This window comes from Ixodes scapularis, unplaced genomic scaffold (genome assembly GCF_016920785.2).
Source record: "Ixodes scapularis isolate PalLabHiFi unplaced genomic scaffold, ASM1692078v2 PGA_scaffold0__279_contigs__length_252992795, whole genome shotgun sequence".
NCBI lineage: Eukaryota > Metazoa > Arthropoda > Arachnida > Ixodida > Ixodidae > Ixodes > Ixodes scapularis.
In genome coordinates this window covers 248035198-248061041 of record NW_024609835.1, presented here as the reverse complement: position 1 = coordinate 248061041, position 25844 = coordinate 248035198, and the positions used below count along the sequence as shown (strand labels likewise).

The 25844-nt window shown below is 46.1% G+C and overlaps 1 protein-coding gene across 2 annotated transcripts in view; it reads left to right on the top strand.

The window, feature by feature from the left end:
• Nucleotides 1-21110, top strand: part of LOC8028621 — a 115782-nt gene extending 94672 nt beyond the window's left edge. For both annotated transcript variants that reach the window (XM_040208336.2, XM_040208337.3), the window contains 4 exons: nt 4412-4555; nt 9147-9272; nt 14805-15099; nt 16144-21110. In XM_040208336.2, the coding sequence (XP_040064270.1) occupies nt 4412-4555; nt 9147-9272; nt 14805-15099; nt 16144-16669 (1091 nt within the window). In that variant the 3' untranslated portion in view covers nt 16670-21110. The remainder of the gene's footprint in view (nt 1-4411; nt 4556-9146; nt 9273-14804; nt 15100-16143) is intronic.
• The last annotated feature ends 4734 nt before the right edge of the window (nt 21111-25844 follow it).

The following is a 25844-nucleotide window of genomic DNA, read 5'->3' as shown; positions in this document are numbered from 1 at the left end:
ATACAATTGTAGAAGAGCTCAGAGGTCATTGCCGAATCTCTGCCCGAGAACAAACATGGGCGGATCTCTTTCGTCCTCTGCAGTGGCATAACCAGGGGGGAGGCTTATGGGGCTTCAGCCCCCCAGAAATCCACCCGACCCTATAATACACATGCATTTTGACCCCCCCCCCCCCTCCCCCCCCACCTACCTCCACGCCGCATGGACATCGCAGCCACCTCAGCGCCCCCCCGCCCCCTCCTTCGAAAATAAATCCTGGATACGCCACTGGTCCACTGCCACCCTGCGTATGAAGGAGCTAAAGAGCAACCTTGACTACCTCATTGGGAGCTAAGTGCACCATGAACATGACTAACACCCAAAAACAGCACATGTTAAAGTTTCAGACAAAGAAAGAGATGCGGTAACAACCAGATGGTCCAAAACGGACAATGACATGCAGCCGAACATAAATTGTTGAAAAACGAGACAACATATCTGTTTTGTTTTTCTATTTTTATCTTCATTTTTTTTTTATGAATAATTTGTACAATAGAGTAGTTACCGTAAAGTACTGGGTAAGCGGACACTCAAAATTTAAAGATAATCGCAAAAAAATGGGGAATGGGCGCTTCTCCGGTCATAAATTTTGCATATCAATGTACTGTGCATATTTTCTCAGACCTTACAAATCTGGGAATGGGCGGACACGTGGTATTCTACGGTATGCACAGAAGAAAAGCGCATCGCTTCTGGCTCTGAAACGTGATCTGCTGTTGCCGAGGTTAAGGGATCCACCCGTCATGGCCGTTGCAATATTCCATGCTGCCATCTGTCGGCTGTTGTGCCAATCAGATGCCTTTTTTTTTAGCAGACAGACGCCATAGGTAAGGAGGATTTAGAGTTTTTGGTGTCTAACTTGTAACTTTCTAACTTCGGTTACCTCTGTAAAACATTTTAGCCTAATAGGATCACAAACCGATTTATGTGGTTCCTTCAAACAGCCATCGATCCCTTTGCTTCACGCTGTATATAATTAAACTTCAACATTGTACTTTTTATGTTTCTACTTGGCACGTAGTGTCGGAAAGGCGATACATTCTTTTGTACACTATTTGGAAGGGTGTCTACAGAAAACTCGACCATGGAGGGTGTGAGGCCAATGTCGAATTTAATTATCATAATGGGGTTCAATGGTGCAAAAGTTACAGAGGTCGGTTAATTTTATATTAAGGTTAAAGCTCAGTCTAACGAAGCTGAGGGGAGCTGTGAATTACTTGGTTAAATTAAAAACTTTGTTAAATCGAAAATGGCATTGTTGGGGCCTTAGGGTTGATAAATCTAGTTATAATATAACGGCATCCAGAGACCGCGATAATGCATTCCTGAAGTGCTCACATGCTGAAAATTTGATGTGCCATGACTCTCCAGAGCCAATGAGGATTATTATTATTGATTTATGCGCATATGAATTTAGTCTGCAAAGACAACCATTAGTGTGTGAAGAAACCTTGGAACTCTCCAGGGGATGAATGAAGGCTTTTTTTTGGAGACCACAATTTCTGCCCCTTTATGAGCAAATTGAGAGAGCCAGCCGGGGGGGGGGGGGCTTGTTTGCATACCCCATCAAAGACGCGAAAAGAGTGCACTTTCGATCTGAACACGAACGATTTCCGAGTTTTCTTCTAGGGCGAGCTTTTTTTATTCTTCAAGGCTTCATTTCATGGCGACACAGTGGTCGCTGATAGAACAAGCGCATGGTGTCTCTTCCTGATGCCTAGCATCCAGCATGCCCTCGTATTTCTTTGTGCGTTCATTGTGCATGCACACTCGAAGATCGCAAGACACGAAAGTAGAAAGCTTGCGCTGGAGGTGCAATGACTAAAAGACCTCTCTGTCATTCTTAATTCTTCTCTTGGCAAGGTCCTGCCATTCAAACCCACTGTCGTTTGGCTTAAAGGGGTTATGACACGCCAAAAATAAAATATTACATAGCTATACTGCTAGGACCCATTGTATGTTCCTATAATCCTACTAAATTTGTTTTGAAAAAGGCGCGATAGTTTCGTGGATAAATCGATTTATATGCGGGCCCCTCGGAGGGGCAGATCCGGGCGGACCTGGAGGCTGATGACGTAGGCAGCCTCCAGCGTGGTGTCTAATTGCACGCACTCACAGACTTGGCTCTCTTGGCGTATCGAGCCTCAGCTTCCTCGTTTACCTTCCACGTTTCCAGTATCCGGTCTGTGACGATTACGTCTACGGCATCGATCGCCTTGTCGAAGTGTTCGACATTGATCGCAGCAGCGATGAGAATGATTGCTATCAAGAGATGTTGGAAGCTGTTCATTTTGACTGCGACCCGCTGGCGACGAGCTCCAGCGACGAGGAGTTCGCCGCAGTCACCGTCGTCCGGGAATGTCTCGCAGGCGCATGCAGGCTGGAAGGTCAACCGGCCGGGGGGCGAGAGCGAGAATAGCTTTCAGTTTACCGAGCTGTTTGAGCGGTTTTGTTCGTACCGCGACGAGAAGAGCTTGGGCGATCACGGGGGCGCCTAGAATGAGAGAGTGTTCATGGTCACGTGGTTTATGGACACCATGGTGTGACTAACTCGAGCAGTGTTGCCTGGTCGCCAGATGAAAATTATAAAAATTCGTAAATTGAATATTGCAATTATCAGAGCTCTAAAAATTGCGTAACTTGGTGTATATACTAAGTAGCCTATGAGCATTACATTTCAAGAATAATCTATCCGTTTAATTTTCGTGTCATAACCCCTTTAAAGGGAGGGCGATCTACTGGATGTCCCAAGGAGCGGCCAGGCTCTTTAAATCAACCGCAAAATTCGGTTTCTAAACCTATTGCGCTAAGGCTTTGTGCAGTGTTGTCCACAGATGGTGCATTTTTTTTTGTAAAATTTGCAAAGAGCAAATTTTACTGAGGAAAAAGTAAAGAAAGAAAAAGTCTTAGCTGCTATGGAAATGCAGCGAAGCCACTGGTCTTCAAACAATACGGCGCCTTTTCGCACGGGAGACAAGATGGCGCAAGCGGTCGCGACGCCGACTGCCGGCAACGAACGAGCATACAGCGACAAGAGCTGGCGTCTTTAGCAGGCAATCTTTTCAACTCCATGGACAAAGCATGCATAAAGTCGTACAGCCAAACCCGTTTATAACAAACAGCAGGAAACGCTTCGATCAGTTCGATATAGCAAGTAGTTCGATATAGCAAAAAACATTTACTATGAACTTCCACGATGCGTTCGTTGTAAGGCAAGAGTTTCTTTTTCTCTGTTATCTCTTCGCTTCCACCTTGTAAAAAGCCCTAAAATAATTTTTTTTCTTTCTTTTTTTGCATGCTTGCAGAGTTTGTTCTTTTAGCTTATCTCCCCTTCTGCATCACTTCTCTTAGTAGGCGACCGCTTTGAGATGAAGTTATTTTTTTTTTGCGTGCGTGCAGTGATTTTTTTTTTTTTTTTTAGCTTTCTGCTTTACTGAATCTCTGCTCTTTGTTAACTTTGTTCGCGGCTTAAGCGTTTAGAATTTTTTTCTTAAGGGTTTTTTTTGGGGGGAAGAAACAGGCTAGAAGACGATTGTTTGCACGTTTTGTAAGCCTTCCCGGCGGAAAGAAGTTCGATATAGCCAATATGTTGTTTGTTATAAAAAGTACTTTTTACATCCATTTTTATTTAAATTTTTTGTGAGTTCGATATCAACAATAATTTGCTGTACGTGGGTTCGTTCTAAACGGGTTTCACTGTAGCGCAATAGGTTAAGAAACCGAATTTTGTGGTCGATGTAAAGAGCCTGGCTGCTCCTTGAGACACCCTGTACTACCGAACGTAACCGTACCGAAACCGATTGACCAGCAAACCCCATCAGTGCCATCTGTCACATGCGACGTGATTGAAACGTCCCGAAACAGCTAGCAACATCTGGTATAATCGACTGGATGTCCAGAGTGCCGAGTTTGTTTTTCCATAAAAAAGAAACGAGGGTCATGCAATCTTAATGCTGGAAGGAACGGCAGCAACAAACTTCGAGGCATTCTAAGCAAAATGAATTTGAAATTACCCCTTTCTCGCGCTTCCTTTTTTCGGGAATGCTCGGTTAAATTGGGTACATTTATTTAGTTATTTTTGGTTCATAAAAGCATGGAGCTTTACGAGAATCTGTGGGGAATTTAGAATTTGTTAAATCGAGAATTTCGTTAAGTCAGGTTTTGTAAAATTGTGTTTCAACTGTATATACCTATTTCCTCACATACCCATCATTTGCTTATGCATGCACATTGCTGGCAAATCGCGGGACTGTATGTAGAGTTCTTAGAGTGTTAAAAAAGGAAAGAAGATCTGCTGCCCCCAGGTTTCTCGGCTCGTCTTTTATTCGTAACGGCTACCGAAAAACCGTTTCCTTTTGACGCCTCCTTGCAGAGGTGAAGCTGGTGCGGCAGATGCCCACGGTGCACGGCTCCCAGCAGCCGACCATAGCCATCATCACGGCCCAGTACTGCGAGAAGCTGGCCGTCGACGTCATGATCGAGAACAAAAACACCTTTGTCCGCTACAAGACGGAAGGTGAGCCCCGGCGTACCTTGCCGCAAGCGGCACGGCGCTCGGCCGTGTCGCCAGACGCAAGCCGCTGGTTGATGCAACGTCTGTCGTCGAACGGTTGAGGCTACCTACCGGCTGAAGCCTGGGGTTGGGCTGCCTTCTGGCCTCCTTGTTTGTGCCAGTCAGTGCTTGTCTTGTGGACGTCCTTCTTCAGGCTGCCCAAAGAGGCTCGCTGTTGAAAGTGACATGCAAGTGCCCTTCTCTTCCGGTTTTTGGAGGCTGCTGCCAACAGTTACCACATTTGTTTGCCATCAAGTGACAAATGGGCTCCTGTCAAGATTTAATACTGTGCAGGGAGCTGTCTTATACCCTGGTTACACCTTAATTGCAGTAAGTGCGACCGAGGCCAGATTAAACTGCAGTTAGGGCTGCCTGTGTGGGTATTAGATCCCCGATGTGTTGTAAAAGAAGAGTTCGCCCCAAATGGAATTGTTTTTGTCAGACTTCTATGAAGTACATTCAAAGTTATGCAGTTGCCTGTAGCTCCTTACTTTATTGCTTACAAAGTAATTATCGTTCTTTTCTTGCGAGCGAGAAAAGTAACATATTTTTGTTACTCTTTCAGTAAGCAACAAGTAATGGTACGTAAAACGCAAAAAAAAAAAAGGATGGAAAACAGACGTATACAAATCTTTCTTGCATAGACTGTTCCAATAATTAGCTTCTGGCTGGTACCATTTTCAGTGTTTTTGTGTATGCCATGTGATTTGCTTACTTTTTGAAGCAACAAACACGCACGTGCTGGGCTGTGGTTTTGTAAACACTATTTATTTTATTTATTCATATTACCCCTAAAGGCCCTTGTGAGAGGGTATTACATAGGGGGGGTACATAAATCGTTCCAATAGGAACTAGTGCACATTGAACAACATATGAGAATACTAGAAAACAATCAATACACTTAATAATAAAAAGAAAATAAAGGATACACTCAAAAACGAATAAGAAAACATACACTCACTCATCACACTGCAATAAAGCTGAGTCAAGGTAAAAACAAAATAGTACACATTTGCTCTGCACGTTCCGGAAAAGATGAAACAACAATATAAAACAGCAAAAGTTAGATGGCATCAGTATTTTGAATTTGTTCTTGAAACTTCGTGGTGTCTTTTTCTGAGGCAATGTGCGATGGTAGATTATTCCAATCGATTGTGGTACGTGGAATGAATGACCGGGAAAAGGCAGATGTTTTACAGGTTATGCGTTTAACTTGGAAGGGGTGATCGCGGCGTGGAAAAATAACGGCAGGTGGCTCGAAGAAATCACCGTGAAGTGACGCGTGGTGGTAAAGTTTATGGAAAAGAGATAGGCGTGAAAGTTTGCGACAATGGAGTAGTTTGGGTAGCTCTGCTCGGCGTTTTAGTGCTGTGACGCTGGAATGACGTGAATAATCTGAAAATATGAAGCGAGCGGCACGATTTTGCAGTGATTCAATGTCGTTTATGATGTAAGCATGTTCGGGATCCCAAATGGCTGATGCATATTCTAATTTTGGACGTATTAGTGTGGAAAAGGCAAGTTTGCGTATGTTAGGAGGAGCCTGTTTAAGGTTACGCTTGAGAAATCCGAAAGAGCGGTTAGCACCCGCCAGGGTGAGCTTTATATGGTAGTGCCATGACAGATCAGGTTGCAAATGAATTCCAAGATATTTATAAGTGGAGACGAGGTCAACAGTATTATTATTTAACACATAGGAGGTAGGAATCCGGGGTACGTGATTAGTAAAAGACATAAACTTTGTTTTAGAGCAATTTAGGGTCATTAGCCAGGAAGAGCACTATGCATTAATAGCATTTAGATCAGTTTGCAAAGCTTTCTGGTCATTGACAGAGGAAATTATTCGGTAAATTACACAATCGTCAGCAAAAATTCTAATGCTGGATGAGACACAGGATGGCAAGTCATTGATGTAGACTAGAAACAGTAGTGGACCTAGTACGCTACCCTGTGGGACTCCCGAGGTTACTGGTTTGAAGGAAGAGTTACAATTGTTAGCGGACGTGAACTGTTTTCTAGACGAAAGGAAATCTTTTACCCATGCCAAAATGTTAGGGTGAATGTTATGCCTGGACAGTTTGGTTAGAAGCCGGTGATGAGGGACACGGTCAAAAGCTTTAGAAAAGTCGAGGAAAACAGCATCAACCTGGGATCCACCGTCAAGAGCTGAATGTATGTCATGAATGAAGCCAGCGAGCTGCGTGTCACATGAGCATCCTCGGCGAAAACCATGCTGATATTTATGTATGATGTTATGATCTTCCAGGTAGTTAATTACTTGTGTGTGTATTACACCACTAGAATGGTGTATAGTAGTTAGTGAGGTCGATCACAATTTGGTGGCACTACCCAGTCTGAAAAACAAGCAGAAAACAGGAAAGAAAAAGAGTACTAAAAGAATGAGGAGGAAGGCAGAGCACAAGGGGAGTAAAAAAAAATAAAAGAAAAAAAATTAGAAAAACTAATTTTAGACAAATGTGAGGAAGGTCAGTGTATATTTCAGTCCCTTTCTTGGGAAAAAAGATACTGTTCTCAGAACCAGCCACCTTGTGCCCTTTTTTATTTTTCAGATCAGGTAGCTAGGGCTGTTTAACTGTGGCGGACGTCATTAAAGGTGTACTCCGCCGATTTCTTCATGGTCCCCGATTTGCTTTAAATTTTGCTAAACTCGCCAAACAACATCGCCAAAATAGTATCCCAAATATTAGGTCAAAATAATTTTTTTTCACGAAGTTATTGAATTTACAATTTTGGTCCTCACCGTGTTTTTCAAACTGAAAGTCTCTACTGGCAACAATGAAAATGTGACGTCATTGGAAGTGCAGGGGCTCACTCTTTGGACTGTAGAATTTGTTCCGAACTGATTTGAAGCAGTTTTATGGTGTCAAATGAATGCCTTGGAAGCTCGCTCCAGTCCCCGTGCTCCAGCACGGAACAAATAATTGGCATATTCTATTTTTTAGACTACTCGCCCGACTGGCAAGCTGAACTTCCACTGACGTCACGGCCCTGAAAAGGGCGGGTATATTTGAATGTCTGTTTTTGCATCATTTTCATTTGCCGATTTCGCAATAACTATTATGAATTTCACGATATTAAATAGCATTCCAGAAAGGGTAAAGGCCTGGGAGTCAGAAAATATAGTTAGTTGAGGTAGCTCAAAAATCGGCGGAGTACACCTTTAAGCGTTGTTGCTCCGCTCATTTTCACAACGAAAACTGTAGTAAGAGGAATTCATATGCGGTGGGTGGATTACTGTAAAATACTGGGTAAGCACCCACTCAGAATTGAGAGATAATCGCAGACAAATGGGGGATGGGCGCTTGTTCGGTCATCAATTTTACGTATAAATGTACTGTGCATATTTTCTCAGATCTTGCAAATTTGGGAATATGCGCTTAGTGTGGTAAATCGGCAATTTGTAATTTCACCAGAATGTGCACATTTCAATGCTGGAAAGAACGGAGTTGTCTACGATAACTAAAATTTGTAGGAACTGCCTACTTCGTGCAATGTAAAAACTATGTGCGAAAAACAAAAATTACTTGGGTAAAGTTGACGTTTGGGCTAGTTGGTAGTCTAACATATTGAGGTATTTAGCGCACAAGGTAGAGAGAAGAAGGACAGAAAAGGGAGCGCTACTCACAACTACCTTTACTGACAAAAAAGGAAGAGAGTGAAAAAACCCAAATAATCCGCCGCAGACTACATCCTATGGGAGGACAGGAACTGTATTAGTGTAGAATCTTTGGCGCTGTCTAACAAGGAGAAAGAATTCCTTCCACAGACAATGAAAGGCACACACAAGCTTGGATGACCGAGCCACTGTCATTCTCGTGGCTGGAGGTAGATGCATGAGTCCGCGGCAGATCATTTGGTTTTTTCTCTCTCTTTCTTTTCTTGTCAGTAAACATAGCTGTGAGTGGTGCTCTTTTCTGTCCTGTTCTTCTCTCTACTTTGTGCGCTAAATACCTGAATATATTTTTTCTTGTGGGAAATATTTTGGGTTGTGCAAGTGCGTTTTTTCCATTTTTACAACATACTCCTCTTTAATTTTGAGTAAAGGCCCGTTCACCCACTTGCGCTTGACTCTGACCGACTGAGACAAGACCGGTTCTTAAGTCTTTTGTGATGGCTTATGATCGGCTGCATCACTGCGCATCCAGTCGTAATCCATCCTAACTGGCTTCGGTCTTGTCTCGGGTGGTCAGAGTCAAGCGCAAGTGTGTGAACGGGCCTTGACACTACTCACAATTACTCTTTCCGAAGAACATCTGTAACCCTTCTTTTCCATTCTTATATTCGCAAGTGTCTGATAAACAAATGGTTGATTCCACTCCTCAGTTTCCATTGATTGCCTCTTGCAAGCATCTAAACCCAGAAAATTGTGCTCTGTACAATGTATGCACATACAACAATTTGAGTGGTTAATGAGTAATGGCCAGTGTTTAGTAGCTTCGTAACGGCACACCCACGTCTGGTTTCCGCTGTGACTGTGCAGATTGTTTAAATTTCTGCTTCGTGGCGTTTATCCTGAGGCATTCTCTCATTGCAGGCGAGTCCAACGTGTACACGCTGGGCAACATTGGTGCCCACCGAGTGGTTTCGACCAAGCTGCCTGCCGTGGGACACTCACGGGGTGCCATCATCGCCGCCGGCAACACCACCACCCGCCTGCTCGGTAGGTGGCTGGCGTGGAGTGCACAGCCGGTCCTTCGCACCCCACTTGGGCCAAGTTGTGCGATGGGCATCCGTACCGGGCTCTGCTGCTTGTTTCAGGGGTCAGCCGCCAAAGACCAAACTACAGAACGATTGCTGGGTAGACCGGCCGTCTGCCGAAAGGCTTTGGAAAGACCGCTACCGGTTTTCAGAACCACATTGATCGTTGCAAACTGTATTAAACAGTCCCTTGATCATTATAATGAAATCGCTTTATTAGCATTATTGCTTTCATGAAGGTTAGCACGGTCCTGACCGAAATGCACACCTTTTTAACCGTCTATCGGCGGCCGATTATGCTTATTACTAGGCCGAAGTGCCAAAAGCACGCGAGTCTACACGGAGGCACACGGGAGATCCTTGCGTTCCCCCGCCTCCTCTTTTGAGGCACAGCGAGCGAACGGAGAACGGGTGACGGAGGGCTGAGCACCAATTGCGATGCCGATGCGGTTAGCGAGCAGCAACCACCTTCCGGCGCTACGCACGGCGCCCACGACCAGAGTCCCGTTGAAACCGGGCCGAGGAAGCAGAGGAGCTCGTGAAGATTGTCTCTTTGGGAGCCCCCGACACTCCCGCCTGCGGCGTGTACGTTTGTCGGATGGGAGTGCTTACCGAAATTCACTTCCATCTCCGAAGTTGGAAAAATTGGCCGGCCCAAGTCCAAATTGTAAACATAGAAATAAAACAGCGCAAACGAACACAAGGACAAGTAGAAGAAGGGACACAGACACAGCGCTGACTCACGACTTACTTTCTTTCTCATCTTTTTAAAACATATCAACATAAGAAAACAAGAAATTAAAAAGAAAAGAAAAAGAATCCAGCATGTAGGACATCCTCTCTGTCATATGCCATCTGAGGAATTTAAAAGTAAACATTTGACAGAGATCTGTCTGGTTGGGAGTAATTAATATTAAAAAATTCGAACACCAACCAAGCCCTTCTGTAGGGACCCAACGTTTCAAGGCCAATTCGGCCTCTTCTTCAGGGGCGACTACGGCTATGGCCGTTGAGGAGCAGTGTCCTTTTCTTTTTCTTCTACGGCGTGTGTCTGGTCTTCTTCTTCTACGGCTCTGCCTTTTTCAATAATGTGACGAAGCCCATTCACATAGGCGGATGGTAAAGCCCCTAGAGATCTGTTGATGTTCTGTGGCGTTGTTTGAATGTGCCATGATTCTAGGAACAGTCTTTTTCGAGGATTTGTCTCAACGTCAACGATGCATGCGTTGTCGACGCACACTGGACGCTACCTCCAGTTCCAATCCAACCACCCAGCCAATCATAAGGCGTCGGTGGTCAGGACACTTTTAACCAGGGCAAAGACCATCTGCTCATCAGAAGAGGACAAAAGAAAGGAGGAACGAACCGTCATTGCTGACCTTAAGAAAAACGGCTACACGAGCAGCTTCATCCATCGCGTTGCCCGCCGTGTAGGCCGAAACCAACGACACGTGCAGCAACAGTTAAGTGTGAATTTCCGCCCAACCTCCCGCATCAGCGTTCCCTACATCAACGGAACAAGCGAGGCACTGGCACGTGTGCTTGCGAAAGAGGGTATCCAACTAGCGCACAAACCTGTGTCTACCCTTGGACGACTCATGCCACGCCCAAAAGATCGCCCTGGTAAAGAAAGGGCCCAAGGCGTTGTATATAAGATTCCGTGCGGGGTTTGCGCGGCCTCATACATCGGCGAAACGAAGAACTTTAGGGAGAGAATCCGTCAACATAAAAACAACGTGCGCAAGTTCGATCACGAGCGTAGCGCGGTTGCTGAGCACTGCGACGTCAAAGACCATCGCATTGACTTCGACAACGCATGCATCGTTGACGTTGAGACAAATCCTCGAAAAAGACTGTTCCTAGAATCATGGCACATTCAAACAACGCCACAGAACATCAACAGATCTCTAGGGGCTTTACCATCCGCCTATGTGAATGGGCTTCGTCACATTATTGAAAAAGGCAGAGCCGTAGAAGAAGACCAGACACACGCCGTAGAAGAAAAAGAAAAGGACACTGCTCCTCAACGGCCATAGCCGTAGTCGCCCCTGAAGAAGAGGCCGAATTGGCCTTGAAACGTTGGGTCCCTACAGAAGGGCTTGGTTGGTGTTCGAATTTTTTAATATCATCTGAGGAATTGTTTACAGAAACTATACATTATATACCATTACAAAAAAACCAAATTAAAAAAAGAAGGAAGTAAATAGTAGGAAAAGATATAACTATACATCATTCCACCTCAGGTCTGAGCAAAGCCAAAAACCACAGCGCGAGCCCTAATGCTCTGTGCGTACCTGTCTTGCACGCGGCCTCTTGGTGTGTCGGCACCCTTTTCTGGCTGCATGTAGGCACGTGCCTGTGGTTATAGGATCACTCCCATGAAAGCAGAAAGAAAGTATTAAACAAACGTGCCCAAACTCCGAAGAAACTCAAACTCTTCGCTGTATAACGTCACTGACCCTGAACCGACGCATAGATCGGGACCGTGTTGTCGAATGTAAAACGCTTCATGAATTGCCCTTGCCGTTTTTTGTGAATGTTTAGCCAAAATTTCAATATCACTTAACCGAGGGGAACAACCACATTTATCACAATGAATGGCTAGGTGACCCGAAGGGGAAGACCTCAAAGACAGATAATGCTCCCGAGCTCGAACTTTAATACATCTGCCCGTCTGCCCAATATACACTTTACCACATGAAAAGGGTATTTTATAAACGACCCCCACAGCACAAGCTACATATTTGATGCGATGGTTTATTCCACACCCTACACGCTGAAGTCCTGCTCTCTTAATGGACGCACACAAACGAGATAACTTGGAAGGTGCTGAAAAGACTATGGGAACTTCGTATTTAACAGCCTTTTTTTTTGATCCTGTGGGAAAAACTGTGCAAATATCGTATTACCAGCGGTCGAGAGGCAGGCTTTTGTCTAACATTGTCAAGTATGTTAAGGGGATTCCTGAATAATTTTAAAAGTGACTCCGCTACCCCCACTATGACAAGTTTCGGGAAACCTGCTTTTGTTAACATATCGACTTGAGCCAGAAAGCTGTTGAAACTTCTGTGAACACAGGATTTCAATAAAGAAGCTCTCAAACATGATTTTGCAATAGCTCTTTTTATAACTTTTGAGTGCGTAGATTCATAGCTAAGGAGGGACTTTTTTGTTCTAGGCTCATAAGCCCATGGGAGTGATCCATGCTTCCATGGGAGTGATCCTATAATCACAGGCGCGTGCCTACATGCAGCCAGAAAAGGGTGCCGACATACGAAGAGGCCGCGTGCAAGACAGGTACGCACAGAGCATTAGGGCTCGCGCTGTGGGTTTTGGCTTTGCTCAGACCTGAGCTGGAATGATGTGTAGTTATATCTTTTCCTACTATTTACTTCCTTCTTTTTTTAGTTTGGTTTTTTTGTAATGGTATATAATGTATAGTTTCTGTAAAAATTCCTCAGATGGCATATGACAGAGAGGATGTCCTACATGCTGGATTCTTCTTCTTTTATTTTTAATTTCTTGTTTTCTTATGTTGATATGTTTTAAAAAGATGAGAAAGAAAGTAAGTCGTGAGTCAGCGCTGTGTCTGTGTCCCTTCTTCTACTTGTCCTTGTGTTCGTTTGCGCTGTTTTATTTCTATGTTTACAATGCATCACCGACTAGCCCACCTCCAAACATTACCCAAGTCCAAAATTGCCGAGGAATACGACATTCCGGCATCGATCATTTACCACTGTCGACCATCTTGCAGGACGAGCCTGACGTACCGGACGGATTTGAGAAGAGCCTCTCGCGCCAGGAAAAATGTGCCTGTGATTTGAAGATAAAATATCGAGAACTGCTTTGTGCACGTCAGACATTTTTGTGCACGCACGCTTGCCGAGTTGGCGCACGATTCTTAGAGATGCAACAATCTCTACCGGTATGTACAAACATGTTAATGAAGCCACCCGAGGATAACTTCGATTCGTTCACGCTCGTCGATGTGGACATTGCCATTGTTGCTCCTGCCACATATGCTGCGATCATAGACTTTGTTTGTGGCCAAGGGAAAGACGGAGACGTCGGAGAGGCACTTTGAGAAATACCGGCGGTGACAATGCTTTTGCAATGCCTGCAGCAACTCGAATGGAACTCCGCTTAATTATTCTTTTTACTCCTCAGTAAAGGCGCCACAAGTCAATCGTTACTTAGATTTGTTTGATTAATATATATCTGTGTTCCACAGTTTTCCCATCCACCTTTGAGGCTGCTGTCACTGTTTTTCTGGGTCTCTCGCTTTTATCAAATTACCGCTTATATGGCATTTGTTTGCTGTCCTGTTGACTTTAATTGTTATAACGAGAAACAGCTGTATTTCGTGTAATGACGTGTACGCCTCTTTGGTTCGAGTGGTTTGTAAATGTTATTTTTCGGACAAATGTTTAATGTCAGTGAAACGATTAGATCAACAAGTCGGTTACAAGATACGCGACGAGTTTGGGCACAAAGAGAACAAAGATGGATAGTCATGCGCACAGGGTTCCTACTTCCGTACCATACTCCTCTAGTGCCCAGTGTGGTTAGTTCCGATACAGACCCAACAGTAAATGCGACCACCTAGGATTGCAACTGGGCAGATTCATCTTCGCCGCATATCACATGTCACAAAGCTGGTTACACCTCTACAGATTCATCTTCGCCATCTTGGTACATGGTAAACAGCCCGCTCGCTCCTCTTTCTGGGGTGTGACCTTGGCAATGTCACCGCTGAGCATGGGTTGTTGTGGATCGCTGGCTGGATAGATGCAGGCTGTTTTTGTCGGTTTCGGTCCAGAATTTTTCTTAAAAGGGAACTTGTGTTAAGGTAATTTTAGTCCTGGGACCAAGAGCGTGGCCACGGCGGCCACTAAAAAAGAGGCATACAAAGGTTTTTATTAACTTTTAAAACTTTTATTTCTGAGGTCATATATGCTTGTATAAGTCACACTTGACTCCAATACAGTCTAGCTCTGAAGTGAACTTTCACCCTTGAAATGACTTCAAAACAAAACTAAGCCCCTAAAAACAAAAATAAAAAAAAGTAAATAAAAACCCTTTAGGTAATTAGCTAGCTAATTAACCACTTCTGCCTCAATTCCAGGGTCCACCATGGCCATGCATGGTGGTGGAGTGTCGGGCTCATAATCGTGGGTTCGATTCCCATTAAGGCGAATTTAGAATTTTGTTTCTTCTTATCATTTAATTAGTATTTCTTCTCAATTTTGTGTTCTTATGTACAGATTGTGCTTCGAAGTGCGGGTTTCGCATTACGTAACCTTTTCCGTAGCGTTCATCACGCTTTCCTCTGGGATACCAGCTCTCGGACATCTTTTGCATTGAAAGGAGGTTCCATGACGAGACCATTTCTTGGAAAAACTATGGGAAAACAAGTGAACCCTTATCGGTGCCCCATTCGTCGTCTACCCCGCCCCAGGAACCGACTCGAAACGCCGTCGTTTCTCGGTCGCAGGGACATTCCAGAAGGTGGACTATGTGTTTTTGGTCGGCGTGGGCGGCGGGGTGCCTCACTACACGGACCACTCTCGCCACGTGCGCTTGGGAGACGTGGTGGTGTCCGCGCCAACGCCGTGCGGAGCAGCCGCCACCAATGGCTCAACGACTGGCGCCGCGAAGGGGCGCCACGTGTACCTGTTTGCGGAGCCCCAGCGGCGGTCGCCGGACCGCCGGCCTGGCAGCAGGGACCCTTCGCCCACAGACGCAGCACTTGCCTACACGGTCAAGACCTGGTGCCCTCCGGAGCTCAGGTGGGCACGCCGCCCCTGTCGGGGCCGAGCTGCTAGGCGAAGGTAGCCGCAAGTACCGATTGTCGACCATGTGATCGCATTCGTATGCACACGCAGAGGGCAGGAGGAGTCGAGATGGTTGATTGGTCCGGCGGTCCGTCCCTGTCGGCTTAGGAGGGACAAAGTATGGCAATGCACTCGGACTGTCGCGAGAAGAATTTGTCGGGTTTTTTGCCAAGGCCCTAAGGAAAGGCAAAGAGGCTCGCCGAGTGCGGACATTTTAGGAGAGCACCCCAAAGCGCTCGTTCTTTTTAGGTGAGAGACATGTGTTTGCATTAAAACTTGGGTTTGGGCTAGTTAGTTCCTACTGACTAAAAGGTTTAAAAAGCGCAGATAAAACTAGGACAAAGAAGAAACAAAGACAACGAGGAAAAGGGTTGCGATGGGGGTCGGGCAGAGGAGTGTGTGTATATGTGATGATGACTTTAATGAAATCAGTTGAGACAGTGCCTTTCCCATTGTCTTTGTGTCTCCTTTGTAGTCTTTTTGTTCACACTTTTTAAACCTTTTAATTGGTAATATCCGCACCGTCCGCGGGGCTGTCCCTGCTTGGGAAAGTGACTGTTGCCCTAGCTTGCTCGGTTTTCTCGGCGTAAATATAGAACTTTGGGGGCAAAGACCTTGAGGATCTGTCGTTGCAGTTCGGTCCCCTTGCCAATGTGTAGAGGCTGAAGTTAGTTATTATCGGACCAAACCTCGACTGTATCGGTACTTCGATACGTTTGGTTTAAGTCCCGTACCATCCTACAACTTCAGATAGCATTGAGTTCGAGGAGACACTCTAAAACATCCTGGAGGAAAGGGGGCTGGAAGGACCAGCATTCAGCAGACGCCGAACGAGCATCGTCGATGGCAAAGACCGTTGCAAAGTTACCTTTGGAACAATCTTTAATTTTGTCACGATCGTCAACGGTGCAACCAGATGCGAAAAGCGCGTCGACAAAATGTCTTCCGCGGCCGAGGGTTTCTAGCGTCGTCCGGGTGACACTGGTCATTCGCCCGCAGGCTGCAGGAGGTGGCGGAGCAGCTGTGGCAGCAGGGTGCCCTCGACCCCAGCCTGCGTCCCTGGGAGGACTACATCCGGGAGGGTGCGGCCGCCCTGGCGGACCAGGAGTCGGACTTCTCGCGCCCGCCGGCTTCCTCGGACCACCTGTACATGTCCATCGGGGGCAAGGACCTCATTGAGGTGGGCCACCCAACTGCGCCCCGAGATACGCCGGACCCCCGGCTGCCCGGCCGCCCCGTCGTGCACCTGGGCCCCGTGGGGTCCGGCCGCGGCAGCGCGGTGCGCGAGGACGCCCAGCGGCACGCGCTGGCCGAGGAGCACGGGGTGCGCGCCTTCGACACGGGCTTCGACTCGGTCGTGGAGTCGGTGTTTGGCAACCGCAAGGACAACTACGCCTTCGTGCGCGGCATCGCCGACTACAAGGACGGTAGCAAGGGCCGCGAGTGGCAGCCCTACGCCGCCCTCGCCGCCGCCGCCTTCATGAAGGCTGTGGTGTGCGCCCTCGCACCCCTTGACGAGGAGTGAGGGCGGCGCTCTCGAGCCCCGGCTGACGTCTCGTGGGAGGGCCCCATGGTCACCTGGGACCCGCCTGGGGCCCCCCCGCGAGCCGGACTTGTGATCTCGATGGTATCCAAAGTCTCGTGGGGGCCTGCGTTGCGTTTGGACGAAGCGTTGGCTCCAACAGGAGATATATGGTCGCTCGCTACATTGCTGGATCTTTGCGGCAGTGACTGTGACGACGAACTGTGTCTGTCGTTTGATCTCTGTCCGACCGGTCTGCTCCGAGAAATGTCCCACTTGCACGCAGGCTGGTGCGAGGCCTGCGTGGAAGCACTGGAGTCTCGAGTCTATCCGGTGCTCACATTAATTTAAGTTGTCCGAGGATGATGAGCATTGATGTGGGCTACAGGTAGACTCCCTAAGACGTTTCTTTCTACGATCGTTTGTAAGCTCAAGCTTTATTCCCTTTGCAATCGTTGGAAGCCCACACTCCCAGGGACAGGTTAGCACACGCTTGTCTGTCTGGAGATTTGTAGGCAGAATGTACATAAAGAAACCAAAGGGTCGTATAGCGATGACTGTCAAGTGAGGGACGGCAATGATTTTGAACAGTCTTTGTGCTTGATGCGTGTGAGCACTTCCCATAAGTACGAAGAGTGGCCTGGTCATGTGTGGCACTAAAGGCAGTAAAACAATGCTGGCTGCATTTGCTTTTTGTTGCTTAAGTGTTTGTGTAAATATTTTTGAGAGCCTTCTTTTAGGCAGAGTATTATGGAAAATGAGCACTATTTTTTTGTGCGCTGCTTAGAGAATAGTAAATATGACTGTGCTTTAGTCTCTGCCAAACCCTGAATCGTTAATAAGTTTTATAGACGGGTTTCTGAAATTGCCCATGGGGGAGTATTTTGAAGACCTCTTTTCTCTCGCTGCACTCAAACTTTTCTTTGTCTACTGGTTTGAGAGGAAGGGGCAATTCTCTTGATGAGCGTGTGATCAAGGAAACGAGACTTGGCAGGCCATTGTAAAGTGTTGAATGGTGCTATGATGCAGGTTCATATTTGTTTTATTTTCCTCCGTCTTAAAGGTGCACTAAAGACGTTTCTGAGATTGTCTGTTCTTGGTGATAACTCATTCTACAAGATCTTAGCATCCCAGAAATCGAAAAATTGTGCTCGTGCAACATCTATTTTCCTATTAAAAATGTGATAGAAGTTTGTGCCATGCCTCTTTCTGAGCGGAAAAATCTCGAGCACATAATCCAGCGGAGGCGCCGGTGGCGTGACGACGGGCATGCGCGCGTCAGCCAGTCGCAAGTTGCTTCTCTCGGAAAGGTGGCTTGCGACTGGCTGACGCGCGCCCGTCATCACGCTGCCGGCACCTCCGCTCAATTCTGTGTTCCAGATTTTTCCGCTCAGAAAGGGTCGTGGCACAAACTTATATCATTTTTAGTAGGGAAATAGACGTCGCACGAGCATTATTTTTCGGTTTCTGGGATGCTACAGTTCTGTAGTTTGAGTTATCACCAAGAACAGACAATCTCAGAAACGTCTTTAGTGCACCTTTAAGGGAAAATATTCAGTACACTATATTGTGGGTGCATGCTTCTCCATAGCTTGTTGCCATATGTGTATTCCATTTTTGAATGACACCACCCGTTTCTCTTCCACTTGGAATGCTCAGTTTGCAATGACCCCTAGTGGGAGCAGCAGCAGATAACTTTCAGAGTACTCCAGTACTTGGGAGGCCCAGTTGCAAGTAAACTTGAATAGATATCATTGCATTAGATTACACCCTTTTGGACTGTGCCAAGTTTAGCTCCTTCTGTAAAACGCTGGGTGCAGTGCAAGACAGCGTGCATGCACTCTTTCTGGCGGATCGACTGTCTGCATTTGAGGAAGGACCCTAGAGTACAATTGGGTGACGAAGGAATGCCGCATTTGTTCCGGCAACGATTTTGAGGATTATTCCCGGGACCTGCTGCTCCTTTTGGGCGTGAGCCACTTCCAGCCACCTTGCCTAACTTTTTCCGAGCTTAATTTTTTGTCGTATTATTTCGAAGCTACTCGAACAAACTACTTGCAGTATGCTTGTCTGTTGTTTAGCACTATGTTTTGAGATGGCACAACCGTGCAATTGCTCTGCTCTGACCATGAAGTTGGAGCGTGCATTTTGATGGCATCTGAGAGCCATAGGTGCACAGTTCCTCCGTGCACAATTTCCGATTCGAGCTAACGAGCGTACAAATGTCGGGTCAGCAGAAAAAAGTGAATGAGCTAGTCTATTTTCGATGTGTGGGTGTGCCCATCCTCTGCTTCGTAGGTACTATACATATTATGGCACACTTTGCGTCTTGTCTAATCGGACGTGCTGCGAATGTCGGCGAGTTGTTGGAGCCTGGGCTCGTCTAGTTCTCTGCTTGTTCGTCACCTGCTATACTTTTTGTATGCAGGCTAAACTTGCAACTTATGTCTTGGGGACAAGGGCAAAAATGGCACAAATCAGAACGGACGAAGCAATTGCACCTCCAACCGGGGGTGGCAAACTGGAGCTCGCGTGCAGATGTGCTGTTGATGCAGGCTTCTATATAACCTTCAAGGAGGTCTATGCAAGCTGGTCACGGCTCCAGCAAAACTTTTCCTGGCTTTGCTACTTCATGGTTTAGCCACTAGGTGCCGTATATTTTTGACTCGACGGCGAGTAAAGAGCTGCACCTATTTCGATGACGGCTGCTTGCTTTTCTTGCTCGGTGCTGTCGCAGTTTCGTGCCATAATGCAACTATTTGAGAGCAGATCGGACAAAAGCTTTGCCAATACTACGCAAGAGGCAGTGCCAGCTGAATCGTACATCGTACCTTCTGCTCTGTTGCACTGGGAATTCATATTAAAAATAGCGCAAAAGGGGTGTCTAGCAGGTCGAGATATGGAGGGGAAAAAAATACTTCCGTTAAAGTTTGCACCTGCATTTGAGTAATCATTCCTTTACTTGAGGCTGATGAGTGTCAAAATGTGGACATTTCTCGTGCTATCCATACTATCGCAACAAACTTTCTCCCACACTCCTAGAATAAATTTATGAATGTATAGAGTCGAGACTATTTACGAGTAAGCCTCACCAGTTTTTATTTGACAATCGAGCACCATTTGCCTGATTGTCAATGTAGTAGCTTAAATAAGTAACCTAAATAGTAACTTGCCACTTGAATTTAAGAGAAAACTGCGTTCCGGAAGAGATTAATTTGTTCTTCGTCTTAGTATTCTGAAAACCTTGGCACTTAAAAGCTTTGCACACAGCCAGTTTCTATACTTCCATGTGGTGCAGTTGCGGCTCCAACCATGCGTTGTCTAGGTGTTTGCATCTCGATATGGTTGCAGTTGCGCTGAGCCGTCCAGTCTGGAAAAGTGCAAGGGCTTCTCTCGGCTGCTTTTCGTAATGGGTGTTATTCATCTAAGCAAGCAGAATTTGGTGAAACAAAACCCTGCTCACAATTTTCGCTCAAGCAGTGTTTCAGCGAATAGCAGTGTTCATTTTAGCGAGCAAATTTTATGTGTGCATGGTAACCAAGATGGCTTTAGAAAGGAGCCAGCATGATGGGATGGGTATTTTGTACGAAAACAGCAGTCGCATTGCTTTTTCAGTTTTATTCGCGATTATGTTTTATACTTTTGGATTGGTCTTAGTGAAATGCGGGCAAGGCGACGAGAATCGTCCGCTGGTTACCCTTGGGAGGTGCGGGCCTGCAAGGAGTATATTATTGAAGAGAGGAGAGAGCATCCCTCCTGTCTACAAGTATGGGTAGTTGTTTCAGCTTATCCAGGACGTTTCCGTAATGTGTGGGCAAAAACAGGACCGTTTGCTAAAATGTCGGTCGATGAAGTGACCGTTCAGTAAAGCAACTGCTATGCACTAAAATCAATCATTATAGATGAATATGAACCCCTTAGTCATTTGTTTTCTTTGATAATCACAAGCGGTTGAGCTTGAACCGTGTAGTTCATCGGTTTTACCTGTGGGTTGTTTTTGCATTGGATCGTTTATTTGTGATGCTAGGAGATACCTTACGTTTCATTTTTTTTTTCTCAAAAGTCAGCAAGTCCACGTCAAGTTTTATTTAGGGTTGAAGAAAGCTGGAGAGGATGTTGAGGCCATTGTTTGATTCTATTTTTCTAAGCGCCTGTTACCCGTTGCAGCTGCGTTGTTGCACCTGTCTGACGCACACCGCCGTTTCAACGTCGCGACACACCAAGTGGTTGTCGAGACCCCCCCGTCATTTGCCGCTGTAGTGTGAACAGGACTGCAGCCCAGTTGAAGAATTGTAAACTCGAGAGAGGATGTTATATCTGTAAAATAGCATTTTATTGCCTGTAATCACCATCTCCATTAGATTTTTATAGGCATGTACCAATTGCTTTGTGTGAAATAATAAAGGAAGATGTTAATATATTCGCTCAGATGAGCGAGAACAAACCTGCTGTGTTCTTGTCTGGGCAGAAAGAGAATTGCAGTGTAATTCATGCTTGCTCTCATGGAATGACACTGGAGATGGTACATTGGCTAAATGAATGTGACTTACAGTGAAAGTTGTAGGCTCACTCATATGCCCGTGAATGGAAGGACGTGAGAGGTCGCCAACCGTTCCCGAAAACCGCAACTGTACCAAAACTGAACTGAATGCGGAGGTCTTTCCTCCAGTCTGTTTTGGCACGAGGGTCTGGGACGTGCAACCAGAGGGGGGGGGGGGAAGGTACTATTTAGTTTGGCTGCACCCTACCTACCAAACCCGTCGCAGGCCGCCCTATTCGCGACTCCAACTAACTATAGGTGGCGCCACTCATTTTCCAAGATGGCGGGTTTAGTGAGGGTCGGAGATGCGTGCCGCTGTTGAGCCTGTCTAGTTTGCTGGCTTCACTGAGCGACATAAATTATTTCTGGTAATAAGAGGAAGCTAATGCTTTATGAGCGCAGGTCACCTCTTTAACCTGAAAACAAGAACGGTGTTTAGCGTATTAATTATGGAAGGATTCACGTTCTAATTCTGAAGCGAAACCGAAACTTACCTCTATTTTGGATTTAATTTCTCGATATACGTGTTAATTTCGGATTCTTTCATGACTCAAGATGTGTCTCACATCGTAATTATTTACTTACAAAAATTTGTTTTCGGGAACTTTATTTTGTGACATACTGTTCGATCCAGGCTTATATTTGTAGTTGTTGAAAAAATTAGTGCTGATATCTGTGTGTTCTCGCTGTCTTTTTCTCGCTCAGATAATTGCCATGGGAAATAATGACAATTATCCCAGCACAAGAATAAGAGAATAATGCCAATTTTTACAATAGGTCCACGAAACGAATAAACACTGCTGTCACTGCAACAACCCAAAGACGGAATCCGAGTCAGACAGCTGAAGTGTGTGTGTTTTTATGGCACCGCGTGACGCGTAGGACTTCATATGACATCCAGTGTTTGACTGCTTGTCTATCTTGATAACTATGTCAGAGTTTTTTCATATGCTAAACAGAAAACAGAATTATACCTTTCTGGAAAGACTATTATGGTTAAATAGAGTATTCTCGTGATCTTGGAGTTAACTGGAGGCATACATTGCCGCGACTTGTATTAATAATAATAATATTAAAATTCGCATATTTGATTAAAAAATTCTTCAAGTTCTAATATAATCTGTTGCTTATAATCTAATTTTAAACGCGCGAAGAAATATGACAATGAAAACTGTGATAATTATCATCACTGGTTCCAATTGCTGCATTTTAATTACCAATAAAATAAAAATAGTCTAAAATCAATGAAAACATTCTAGCTAATGTCAGAAATCCATGTAAAATTACATTAATATTGGGTAAAGTATATTGTGCTATCAAAGTCGCGACTTTTGACAATCGGCGAAACGCCCAATGTCGCCGCAATATACTTCCAGACCTAATGCCCAAAAATAAAAAAATAAAAAAAACTTTTTTGTTAATTACTAGATTTTTTATAACATTTATTTACTTTTGTATTTGCTCGCCGTCGTTTTGCCAATCTCAGCCTTTCCAGTTCGAAGGAACGCCTACCTGCTTGCACGTCTGCTCACAGCAGCACGTTTCGTTGGCGTTGGAAGCCGGTGAAACAGTAGTGAGTTTTGGTATTGCGTATACGAGCGAACTCAGGCCCTGTGTGTTTGCGTTAGCTTTGCGTGTTCCACACTGCGCGTGCGCGGAGCCCGAAATTGCGGTCTTGGATGGCGCATGGCGATGAGGCGCACGCACAACGTGGGACACGCAACTCTAACGCAATCGCACAGCGCTTGCGTTTACTTCTATGCGCAATACTAAAACTCTGCAGTAAGGTACAATCTCGTACCGGCTGCAGCACTACGTTGGGACAGTGAAGAGTGTTGTTTGCATTCGGAAACGACATTTCGCGAGCCATGATCGTGAGCAGTTCCGCCATGCCCGCTGAGCAGGAGAATCGGGGGACCCTCACTAGAGCGCTTCCCGTTTCACCCGCGGGAGGGCGAGCGTCGAGCTGGAGACGCGAATAGCTTCGGTGGGCCGTCATCTTTATTTCAGTGCTGCTACCAAACCTCATGTGCGCTGCGGACACCCATTTCCTGTCCTATGGGCTGTATGGAAGGTGCACTCCTCTGACTACACAGTCTGCAGACTGCCAAAACCTGGCCCTGCTGTTGATAAAGAATGAATCCCGGCTTGCAGTGGCACTTTTGAGTGGATCCACTCACTTATGTCGCTGTTAGAGGACATCTGATAGTTTCAGAAATACTCTTGCGTCTCAGTCACTTCACAGAAACAGTTTTAGCACGTCTTCGACAGATGTGCATGCAAGCGAAAAGCATCGCACGTCCGCGCAGCTAAACCAATAACAGGAAATTTAAAATAAAAAAAAAATAAAGAAAAAGAACTTTTATCCTTTCCACTTTGGTGAAGAAGGATGACCAACGAAGCTGTACGCTAGTCCTGTATGTTTCTTCTTCGTCTGTTAATTGTGCGCTGTTTCCTACGATGAATTCCCAACCACTCACCCAACTATCCATTCTACGATATTACTGGAGAGGTTGCCGCCATCTATGAGCGACGGCGGCAACCAGACTGGTTGTCTGGTTGCTGCCATTGCTCATAGATGGCGGTAGCTGTCCAGGGTTTTGTGCAGTTTAGTGTCGACATTTGTTTGGTACCAGACACGAAACTGGGGAAGCTAACGGAAAAAACAAACATTGAGGGACTTTAGGGGAAACTAGCCCTTAAAGGGGCCCTGCAATCATATTTAAGCGTCTACCTTTTTTTGCGGTTTCCACGTCTCTTGGGGTTCGGGCAAGCCAGCAGGCACGGAGAGAGTAAATATCAGTGCGTCATATTTTAACCGGACGACGCGGAAACCTCCTCCACCGACGAGGGCGACCCGCGGTACCGAAAGCGCGCAAAATGTGACGTCTTTGGTCCTTGGCTTGCCACTGGTCAAAGCCGCTAAAAGCTTTTTTTTAGTCGAGATACAAAATAAAAGTGTCGCGAACCGTTTCAATTATGTATGAAAGTGGTTTTTGTTCACTATTTTAGATCAGGAAAGAAGCAAAGGCAGTTTAGAAAGTACGGAAACAAGAAATGACCCGTCGGCGTACCCGCCACCAAGCGGCGGAAAAAACGGCGCATACTAGAAAGAACTAGTGGGATGAGGCTACGACGAACGAGGAGCGTAGAAAGGTCCCGGATGTACACGGCGGCGCTGCGGTCGAGAATCCGACCGGCTCCGAGCGTTCCGAAGGCCTTCAGCGCGGGCCCTGCTGGCGATTTGGACATTTGTCGGTGCGTCAGCGCGAAGTGGCTCCCGTTCTGAACTGATCTTTACCCCGTGTTTGCTGTCGTTTGTGGCCAATGAAGTGTTACGCCGGATTAGTGTTTAGTCGTGCAGCAAATGCAATGCGAGTTGCCCTGGCCGCCCGCTTCATACAGGCTATCCAACACGTGCTTTAGTGGCGCCCTCTCGAGCCGTCGACACGGAGTGCGGCAGCCGTGAGCGCTCGATGAGCTCACTACTCCTCTTCTATACTCCGTTCCACCTTCAGTCCGAGCGCAGTGAACGCCACAGGCCATCCCAGCCGATCCAGCGCCGGGAGAAAATCGCGTGACCTGCCGGTCGGGCAGAGGGACACAGGGAGCTCAAGGTCACATGACACTCTCCCCACGCTGGATTGGCTGGGATTACTCCTAGCGTCCGCTGCGCTCGGACCGAAGGTGAAACGGAGTATAGTTCACGGCCACTCAAGCCAGGACCTACGACGTCATGGAGGAGGTTATTTTTTGCTTGTTTTTGTAATTCTAATTTGCCTATAACTTTTAAAATAAAGCGAAATTTGAGAAAAAGATTTGATTAAGTTACTGCGTTCAGTACGCTCAGGTTCAGTGCAAATTAAAAACCAGTCAAAAAGTCATTGCAGGGCCCCTTTAAAGGGCAACTCCGCTTCATTTCTGGTTTTGAAAAAAAAATGCAGTCCTCTTCAGTATTGCCTACGAGGACTACACGTCGAATATTACGACCTGGTTCTGTCTAAATGTTTCTTAAAGGGCAACTCTGCTCAATTCCGAAGATTTCGGGATAATGATTGATTTCGAATTAAAAAGCCCTAGTAAAACACACTACGTCGTTTGCTTTGCGAAAAATGGGATATATATTTTTAAATATAATTTTAAACACGAGCGGAAATCGAAACCAAAACTTCGGCTCCGCCCGGCAACATTGGCCTCGGGTCGCCAAGTACGTGTCCATCACTTGGTACGAGATGTCACGTGATCCTCGGCCCAACGACGGGCGGGATTTGGGCGGGCGTGTGGCAGGCACGAGTGTCGTCTGCACCGCACTCTTCGCCACGTTTTGGTGTCCGTAGTGGTGTCCGTAGTGTGGACGCAACTCCGAGAGACAATAATCACAATCGGTGAGACGACGGCGGTTGTGACGCGGTAACGTCGGGACCACGGCGGGCGGCCGGACGGCTCCCAAGAAACGCGCTGCGCAGGCGCGTTTCTTGCCGAAATCGGCTGACTCGAGCGGGCCAAAACCAACACCGCTGTAAAAAAAAAAAAAAAAAAAAAAAAAAAAAAAAAAATGTCGCAGTGCAGCAGGCGGCAGCGGGTGCCATTAAAAAATTGCGGTGGCTTAGCTCGGCTATGCCAGGATTTACGTAGCGT